Here is a 9715-nt window from a genome sequence, read left to right as displayed (position 1 = left end):
AGGGATGGGGGGAGTGTGGGGTAGGGATGGGGGGAGTGTGGGGTAGGGATGGGGGGAGTGTGGGGTAGGGATGTGGGAGTGTGGGGTAGGGATGTGGGAGTGTGAGGTTAGGGTTGTGGGAGTGTGGGGTAGGGATGTGGGGAGTGTGGGGTCGGGATGGGGGGAGTGTGAGGTAGGGATCGTGGAGTGTGAGAGTAGTGATAGGGGTGTCTTTAGACACTAGGTGAGAAAGTGAGAAAGCCCACCACAAGCAAGCTAGTAGACCAGAGACACAGGAAGGAAGTAAAGGAAAAACTACACTTTTGGGATAGAGTTCAGACAATGGGCAGGTTTCATGCTACATGGCAGAAGCTCTGCAAATGTCAGGGTCTCACTATGTTAGTCTCAAATTTGCATCAATTCTCCTGCCTCCATCTTCTAACTGCTGGGATTACAGGCCTAAGCCACTCTGCCTGGTTCAGAAACTAGACTTTACTAATGCAGATAGCACTATATACTTAAAAAAATTATTTTCAAGGCTGGAGAGATGGCTCAGTGGTTAAGAGCACTGACTGCTCTTCCAGAGGTCGTGAGTTCAATTCCCAGCAACCACATGATGGCTCACAACCATCTGTAATGAGATCTGGTGCCCTTTTCTGGTGTGTGGGTATACATGGAAGCAGAATGTTATATACATAATAAAAAAAATAATAAAAAAATTTCTGTATATGAGAGACTTGCCTACAAATACACACATTCAGGCATCAGAAGAGGGCATCGGAACACCTGGAACTGGAGACAGATGACTGTGGGCCACCATGTGGGTGCTGAGAAGTGAATCCAGGTCCTCTGCAAGAGCAGCAAGTGCTCTTAACCTCTGAGCCATCTCTGTTGTCCTTGCCCCCCTCCACATCATACACTTCCCTTAATTTTTGACACAGACAAGGCCTCTCTCCAAATCCCTGGCTCTCCTGGAACTCACTATGTAGACCAGCCTGGCCTTCAACTCACAGAGACTCATAGCCTGCTTCTGCCTCCTGAGTGCCAGGATTAAAGGTGTGCGCCACCACACTAGGCTGCAACTATACTTTCAACAAGTTAAAAAAAAAATGGTTGTTTCATCATTTAGTTCACTGGTTGTTTTATATACTTAAGTTTTTAATTAAATTTTTGTTAAACTTAACTTTATTTTAAGATGAAGCTTTGCTATGTTGCCCAGGTTGGCCTTAAACTCCTGAATTGAAGAGATCTTGCCTCAGCCTTCCAGGTAGCTGAGATTTCAGATTCGTGTCATTACACTTGGTTAGTAACTGTATTTTATATGTTTGTTTTGCAGTTCTGGGGACAGAACCCAGGGCCTCACACACACAGGCAAGCACATGCCCACTGGGCTATATCCCCAGCGTGAATGGATGGCGTTCCGAATGCATGTTGATTACAGCTTACAGGAGTGGCTCATGATGCACTGTGACTGGATTGCGTCAGTGTAAAATGGTTGTTGTTGCTGTTTACTTAGCGTCACCCAAGGACCTGGCCTCAGTGTGAGGCCCCTGATACTCTTCCCTGCTGTCCAGGAAGGACCTCAGCCTAAGACGGAAACGCTTATGTGCATGTAGTGGACCCCACTAGACCAAAATGCTTGGGCATATGCACAGTGCACTTCTTTCCCAAGGGGGAGCTCCTGGGAGCAGAGGCCATGCTTTAGGTTAACCCGGCGTATTTGCTGAGCCCACAATGTTTCAGGTAGTTTAAGGACATCACAGGAGCAGTTGGGGCAGTGCCGGGCTCCTGAGATATGAGAAAGCCCTAAGTAGAGAACATCAAAAGATGCTACAATCTACTCCCAGATAAGTCCTTCCAACTGCCATCTTGAGCGAAATCCCCCTCAGCACAGGTTCGTCCTACCCTTCCAGAGGTGCTCCATGCTCGTCGTCATCGTCGTCCTCGTCAGAATCGGTCTCGGATGAATCGTCCTCATCATCATCATCATTTTCACTGAAGGCCCGCTGAGGGGTCAGCTGGGAGGGCTTCTTCTTCTCCTGGGCAGGGCAGGTGGGAACAGTTATGTAAAGAGGAATTTAATTCCTGTGCCTGACTCGGCACTGTTCTCATAATGCCCGCAGACCTCTGCCACCTGGTCACTAGAAAAAGAGGCGGCACCATCCCCAGGGGCCTGAGAACATTCTCCTGCTACGTAGAGCCCCACAGTCTTCAACCATAATTCTCTACTAGAAACAGGGTACAAAGTCTACTCAGCTTATAGCTAGGAGCCTATCACTTGATCTTGGAAGCAATACATAAAATAACCCAGAAGCCTCACTCCCCAAATTTAGGGAAAGGGGGTGGGGCTGGAGAGAGGGCTCAGGAAAAGGAAAACCCATATTCCATTCCCAGAATCCATGACAGGGGATCCTTCTGGAATCTGAGGGCACCTGCACTCACACTCACATGCCCACAGTCCCCCGCACACTCACACATACCCACTCCCCCTCGCACAGCCACACACACCCCGCACACTCATATTTACACATAATTCAGGGTAAAAGAAATCATGGGGGAGAAGCTCAGTGACAAAGAGCACAAACTGCTCTCGCAGTGAGCTAGACTTTAGCTCCCAACACCTACAAAAGGCAGCTCACAACCTCCCCTGCCGTCATGGCAGCTCAAGGATCTGAGCTCTTCTGGCCTGCATGGGTACCCGTACTCATGTGCACAAACACACAAACATACTTAAAAAGAGAACAAAAATACAGGAAAAGGGTAACAACTTCAGATTAGTTAGGGAGTAGGAAAAGATGAAGTGGAGGAGACAAACTTTGCAGGCTCACGGTCTTCATAAAGATCACAGAGAAACCTAGCACCTAATTTGTAAGAATGCTCGAAGGGCTGGAAAATATCACATGAATAAAGTAGATAGATGCTCAACCCCGAGCCTGGATTCTCATAAGCAGCTCTGGAGAGTAGGGGCTTCCCATTTTTGTTCAGTGAAACCTCCTTCATGGTGTATCTAGTTTGTCCACAGGACCCTTCCCCTGTGAGCAAGTGTACTGACTACACATTCTAGTTCAGCATGAGCGGCTCCTGTGTTCTTGGCATTATAGCCTAAGTGTCTGTGGTTTCTTCTTTTTTATCATTATTGTTGCTGGGTTTTTTGTTTTGTTTTGGCTTTTGGTTTATGAGACAGGGTTTCACTGTGTAGCCCTGGCTGGCTATCCAGGACCTTGCTCTGTAGATTACGTTGGCCTTGAACTCAAGAGATTCACCCGCTGGGATTAAAGACACGGGCCCACCTACCAACAGCCTACATTTTTGAGTTTCTGGCTGGCTATGCTCCATCCTACGCTCTCAGGTCCGTAAGAAAGGGTCTGGTGGTGTCTTCACTTGCAGAGACAGTTGAGACAGGTTCTTATCTTTGTCTCTGTGGCCTGTAGCCTGTAGCATGCCCTCCCTTAGGACCTGACAGGTGACCAACTAGCCTCCTTTTAAAGTAGCTTCTTAGGGTCTGGGGAGATGGCTCAGCGATTAAGAGTGTAGTTAAGGGGCTGGAGAAATGTCTCAGAAGTTAAGAGAACTGCCTGTTCTTCCAGAGGTCCTGAGTTCAATTCCCAGGACCACACAGTGGCTCACAACCATCTGTATTGAGATCTGGTGCCCTCTTCTGGCATGCAGGTATGCATGCAGATAGAATACTATATACATAATAAACAAATAAGGATCTGGGTTCAATTCCTAGCACCCACATGGCAGCTCACAACCATCTCTAATTCCAGTTTCAGGGGATGCAATGTCCTCTTCTAGCCCCATGGGCACAAGGTACACATATGGTACATAGAAACATATGCAGGCAAGGTGGGCAGTGGCGCACGCCTTTAATCCTGTACTCCAGAGACAGAGCCAGGCAGATCTCTGTGAGTTCGAGGCCAGCCTGGTCTACAGAGTGAGTTCCAGAACAGTGAAGGCTACACAAAGAAACCCTGCCTTGAAAAACAAAAAAAAAAGAAGAAAAACAATATATGAAGGCAAAACACCTATATGAATAAAATAAAAATGAATAAACAAATGATAAAAGTAATTTTTAAGGTTATAGAGTGAGTTCCAAACAGCCAGGGCTACACAGAGAAACCCTGTCTCCAAAAACCAAACAAATAAAAAAAAATTATACACATACACACACACACAAACACACAAGTTCTGAAGTAGTACCGCTGAGATTCTGGAAGGGAATTAGGAATCTGTATTTTTATGTTTCACTATTTCATTACATATGTATGGGTGTTTGCCTGTAGGTATGTCAATGTACAACCTTCATGTCTGTTGCCCAGAGTGGCCAGAGAGAGCATAGATTCCCTGGAACTGTAGTTACAGAAGGTTATGAGCTGCCATCTGGGGGCTGGGACTCTTTCTCTAAGAGCAACCAGTGCTCTTAACTGCTGGGACATTTACATTTCTCTAGACAAGAAATGAACACACACACATTCTTGTTTTGAGAGAATTTCTCTATGTAGCCCTGGCTGTCCTGGAACTTTCTCTAGACCAGGCTGGCCTCAAACTCACAGAGATCCGCCTGCCTCAGCCCCCCAGTGCTGGGATTAAAGGCGTGTGCCACCGCCACCTGGCTGGAATCTGTATTTTTAAGAGCAAGTATCCTGGTTGATTTTTATAACCAATAAGCTCTGAAACACGGTCTCATTTTAGATGAAGCTGCCCACTACGAGCCAGCTGTAGGGGCTGGAGAGATGGCGCCGCCAGCAGTTAAGAACACTGGCTGCTTTTCCAGAGGACCCGGGTTCAATTCCCAGCACCCACATGGCAGCTCATGGCTGTCGGGTTTCTGACATCATCATAGAGACACACATAAACAGCTAGCCGTAGTCTGTGTGAGGAGGGCTCAGCAGTAACTGTGAAGCCATGAGGTCAATGCTCGGGGAACGTTTCCTGCTGACTCGGTGTCATCTCACATCAACTGCACCGAGCCCAGACCCTGAAGACACTGTCGGCTATACTGCACCTTGTCGTTTTCCTCTTCGTACTCATCGCTGCTGTTGTCAGCCATAGTCTCCTTGGGGAGACCCGCAGAAACCGGGGGACCTTCGGGGAAGAGTTTTTCATTAGTGCTTAAATGATTGTTTCTTCTTTCTCTTTTTGCTTTTTTCTTTGTTTATTTTTTCAAGAGAGGGTTTCTTGGTGTAGCCCTACCTGTCCTAGAACTCACTTTGTAGATCAGGCTGTCCTGAAACTCAGAGATCCACCTGTCTCTGCCTCCCAAGTGCTGAGATTAAAGACATGAGCCATGGGGGCAGGAGAGATGGCACAGAGGTTAAAAAACACCACCTGTTCTTCCAAAATTCCTGAATTCAATTTCCAGCAACCACATGGTGGCTCACAGCCATCTGTAATGAGCTCTGGTGCCCTCTTCTGGCCTGCAGGAATACATGCAGGTAGAACCTGTATAATAAATAAATAAATCTTATTTATTTATATAATAAATAAATAAATCTTAAACAAAGGGGAAAAAAGTATAATCAGATTTAAGCATAACCAGCATGAAAACATATTAGATGAATTCGAAGTCAAATGCATGCAGATTAACATTTTTTGACTTATTAAATTACCCAGCTGAAAACAAGTCCACAGCTGGCAAGAGCTCCATTTGTTCAAGTCACTGGGCATGGTAGTTTACAGTACTCAGGAGACTAAGACAGAAGGGTATCTCAAATTCAAGGCCAGCTTGAGCTACATAATGAGTACGGGGTTAGCCTAGGCTCCACTGAATAAAACCCTATTTTGAAATAAACACATAAAATACAAACATGATGGAGAAAAAAAAAAAAAACCTAGTGACTAAGTAATACTCAACATGCTCACTTCTGCAGCACATATACTAAAATTTAGCCGGGCATGGTGGTGCACGCCTTCAATCCCAGCACTCAGGAATCAAAGGCAGCAGATGTCTGAGGTCAAGACCAGCCTGGTCTGCAAAGCGAGTTCCAGGACAGCCAGTGCTGTTACACAGAGAAACCCTGTCTTAAAAAGCCAAAAACAAAAAACAAACAAACAAACAAAAAAAACAAAATCAAAAAAAGGGTATAAGCTCTCAGCTTCTCCTACTGCCAATTATCATGAACTCCAGTCCCCTGAAACTGTAAGCCTCAAATAAACTCTTCCATAAGTTGTTTCTGCCACGTTGTCTTATTACAGCAACAGAAAAGTAACTAAGACAGTGGTGACAGTTATCACATAAAGCCATGTAACTTTACAAATAAAGTGGCCAAAATAGTATTCTATACCATGTACACTTTACCACAATAAACACTGAGCTGGGGATCACACTGGTTTGGTTTATTGTGGTAAAATATACATGGGTGTGATCCCCAACTCTGGACTCAAACCTGAGCAAGCCTAGTGATTCCTTAATGGCAGTCTATCTTGCAGTGGTGCCAGGTCTCTGTTCACGCCACAGTCCAAACCGTTAGCACCTCAACTCAGCCACTACCACGGTGCCTCCCTCACTGCCTTGTTTCCATCTGTGAACTCTCCAATAAACTCTACACGGAACAGCAACCCAGCCTCTGAAACTCTACTTTCTGCTTGTGACGCCTCCTTCCTGATCAGACCATACATACCCCCTCCCCTGCTCTTTCCTTGTGAGCCTTCCCTGGCCACAAATCGCTCTCACCCATCACCATTCCATAGCAGCAAACACTCTGCCTACATCAGTGCATACATGGTATCTGTAATAATGACTGCTAACTCACTGGTCATCCATCTTCTAAAATTACAAGCAGCAGGATGGCAGAGACGTGTCTTTTGTTCGCCATTGTATTACCGAGCGCGAACATGGCACATAGCAAGCATTCAAAAATGTCAGGCGAGCTGGGTGTAGTGGTGGCACATGCCTTTTTTTCTCAGCAGTGGGGAGGCAGAGGCAGGCAGATCTGAGTTGGAGGTAGGCGAATAAATGAATGGTATCAAGACCTCTGATAAAACTGTTGCAATTACGGCTGGGGTGGCAGGTTAAGGGAAGGCTATCACACATCTTAACGAGTTAAAAAACAAAACACAGCAGTGAACAGGCTGGAGAGAAGATTCAGTAGTTAAGAGCACTGGGTGATCTTCCACAAGGACCAGAGTTCAATTCCCAGCACCCACACGGCAGCTCAGAATCATTTGTAACCCCAGTTCAAGGGGATCCAATGCCCTCTTCTAGCCTCTGAGAGCACCAGGCACGCAGGCGGTACACAGAGAAGCATGCAGGCAAAAAACAAAACAAAACAAAGAGAAAAAAACCCCACTCATACACATAGAATTTTTTAAATATAATTAAAGCAAAACGAAACACAGTGAACCTGGGGTAGAATCTACAGAGTGGTGACATGGAGCGAACAGTGATGGAGGATAGAGCTTGCACTGGAAAATGCTGCAAGCCAGTGAACTGGTATTTTCCCTCAACTAGTGAGGAAACGAAATCAGCAGCAAGTGCTTGACTCTCAGAGTTAACGCTTGCGATACGACCTAGAAGCTTACCGAATACAAACATGAACGCAATCATCTGAGCTAGCGTTTTGAAAACCACCTCCCTTCTTGTCTCTCTTTTCTTCTTTTCTTACCTTGATGTCCGGGGGTTGGAGTGCTACTACTGGCGACCTCTTCCGAGTCGTTAATCTCTAGACGCTCATCGTAAGTCTGGTTCTCAACAATTTTGGTCTAAGCAAAAGGAGGTATGTTACATAGATAGCTCCTAGCCTGAGATGTACATTCAGGGCTCCGCGAAGAGATACGTTCACCCCACCCCCACCCCCCCCACACACACCCAAACTTTCCCCAAAGGAAAACTTCCTGACTCCAGAGCAAGCAGCTAACCAGCTCCAACCCTTATTTAGCTGGCACTGGCTTGAGCCGAGAGAACTGCGGAAGAAAAAGGACATCCAATCTTTTCCAGGCGCGAACCAAAAGCTGCATATAAGATACACTCAAGGGAAGCACAGCATGCATAGGTAGACTGAGATCGTCTCAGGTTTGGTCAGTTTTCCCACAGCTATTTCCTGGCCGGGGAGGGGGGCTGATAAAAACGGGACTGGACTATAGGGGTGCTAGAGTCCAGACAGGGTTCAGACTCTGGGTCACCTCTGGGCCGAGAAGGGAAGGATGGTCCTGAGAGAAGGCGGACTGTAGTCTCGGCCCATCTACTAATCCCCAAAGCATCGCCTCTATCACTTCCATCCGTTTTGAAGACAGGATCTCATTTGTTTGTCCAAGAGACAAGGATCCAGGGTAGTTGGTTGGGCGCGGAGAGCGGAAAAACGGTGGTGACGGGGTCTCCTGGCGAGAGCACCAATTACCTGTAGCCCCTCTGGATCCGTTTCCTCTATTTGGAAAGAACCCCAGCCTAGGACTGGGGTCTCACTCTCCGGCCCGGCCACTTCAGGGATCCCTAAGTGCAGCAAGCCCTGTCGTCAGTCTCTAGGCAAAAAGATAAATAAATAAAATAACACGGAGCGAGACCAAGAAAGAAAAATCGCGAGACCTTTTGCACCGCCCATCCACCTCCACCCCACCCCACCCCTTCGCCGGTTACAGGACGCGGCACTGGGATAGAGCGGCCCGCCGCTCTAGGGGCCAAGCAGCCGACTTGTCTATGGTTTCCACAACTGAGTCGATTGTGACATCTAGTGGCCAAAGGTGGTAGGGCAGGCTGTTGGATTTTCTTCCAACTAGAATTTGTCATCTCAAAGACAAGGCTCATTTGTCATGCAGTTTCTCCCAGATAAGCCTAATCAGAATATAGTTAGAAAAGTCCAAGAGTGTTTAAAAGTCCTTTTATAGCAATTCTATGATATGCTAGCCTTTCCCCTCACGGTGTCCTATGTCACATGGGCATTCTTTATTCTTCCTTTAGCTGAGATTAGGATTTAACTGTTTCCTCTGCTTCTATTTGCTGAACAAAACTAGGAGCCAGGCAAAGTACCCGTAACCCCAGCATTTGGGAGGGGGAGACAGGAGGAGTAGAAGTTCCAGATCAGCTTCAAACTTGGTGAGTTTGAAGCCAGTCTGGGATACTGCGGTCTTGTCTCAAAACAATAAAATACTGTGATTAAAAAATAAAAACACTTCATTTTGCTGAGCAGTGGTGTAATCCCAGCACTGGGAAGGCAGAGGCAGAGGCAGGTGAATTTCTGAGTTCAAGGCTAGCCTGATCTACAAAACAAGTTCCAGAATAACCACGGTTGTACACAGAGAAAGCCTCCCTCAGAAGTCTCAAAAAAGCAAAACAAAACAACAAAAACCCAACAACAACAACAAAAAAGGGGGAGATCAGGAGGAGAAAGAAAGAAAAACATCCTGTTCCTATCTTATTGACATCCTGCCTTGCAATCTTTCTATCTCAAAGACATTCTGCTCTCTCAAGCACATGGGATGTTCTAACGAGAGCAGGCTGGCTGCTGATCCGGAGAATTTTTTTTAAGCAAACAGGACGTTCCCCAGGGAGCATGCTAGCTGCGGGTTTTGAGGAGGAGGTCTGTAGGGTCTTTCACTGCCCATACCTGTAATCCCAATTCAGGAGATTGAAACAGGAGGACCTCCTTGTTAGGGTTAGCCCGGGCCACACAGGGAAACTTTGTCTAAATAAATAAAAAGAAGGGCTGGAGAGATGGCTCAGAGGTTAAGAGCATTGCCTGCTCTTCCAAAGGTCCTGAGTTCAATTCCCAGCAACCACATGGTAGCTCACAACCATCTG

The 9715-nt window shown here is 46.6% G+C and overlaps 1 protein-coding gene across 3 annotated transcripts in view; it reads right to left on the bottom strand.

Moving 5' to 3' along the window:
- The window catches only part of Ift46 (intraflagellar transport 46), an 18402-nt gene extending 9852 nt beyond the window's left edge, over positions 1-8550 (bottom strand). Inside the window, exons 1-4 of one of the 3 annotated variants that reach the window (XM_005347202.1) lie at positions 8319-8550; positions 7587-7683; positions 4988-5067; positions 1885-2018 (exon numbers count right to left, since the gene is read on the bottom strand). In XM_005347202.1, coding sequence (XP_005347259.1) covers positions 1885-2018; positions 4988-5032 — 179 coding nt within the window. In that variant the 5' untranslated portion in view covers positions 5033-5067; positions 7587-7683; positions 8319-8550. Of the gene's footprint in view, positions 1-1884; positions 2019-4987; positions 5068-5175; positions 5215-7586; positions 7684-8318 lie in introns of those variants that run through there. The other 2 variants (XM_026779431.1, XM_013346112.2) reach the window with 2 other exon arrangements.
- Between the last annotated feature and the right edge of the window lie 1165 nt (positions 8551-9715).

The sequence above is a fragment of the Microtus ochrogaster genome, chromosome 5 (genome assembly GCF_000317375.1).
Source record: "Microtus ochrogaster isolate Prairie Vole_2 chromosome 5, MicOch1.0, whole genome shotgun sequence".
Taxonomy (NCBI): domain Eukaryota; kingdom Metazoa; phylum Chordata; class Mammalia; order Rodentia; family Cricetidae; genus Microtus; species Microtus ochrogaster.
This window is presented reverse-complemented; position numbering and strand designations above follow the sequence as displayed.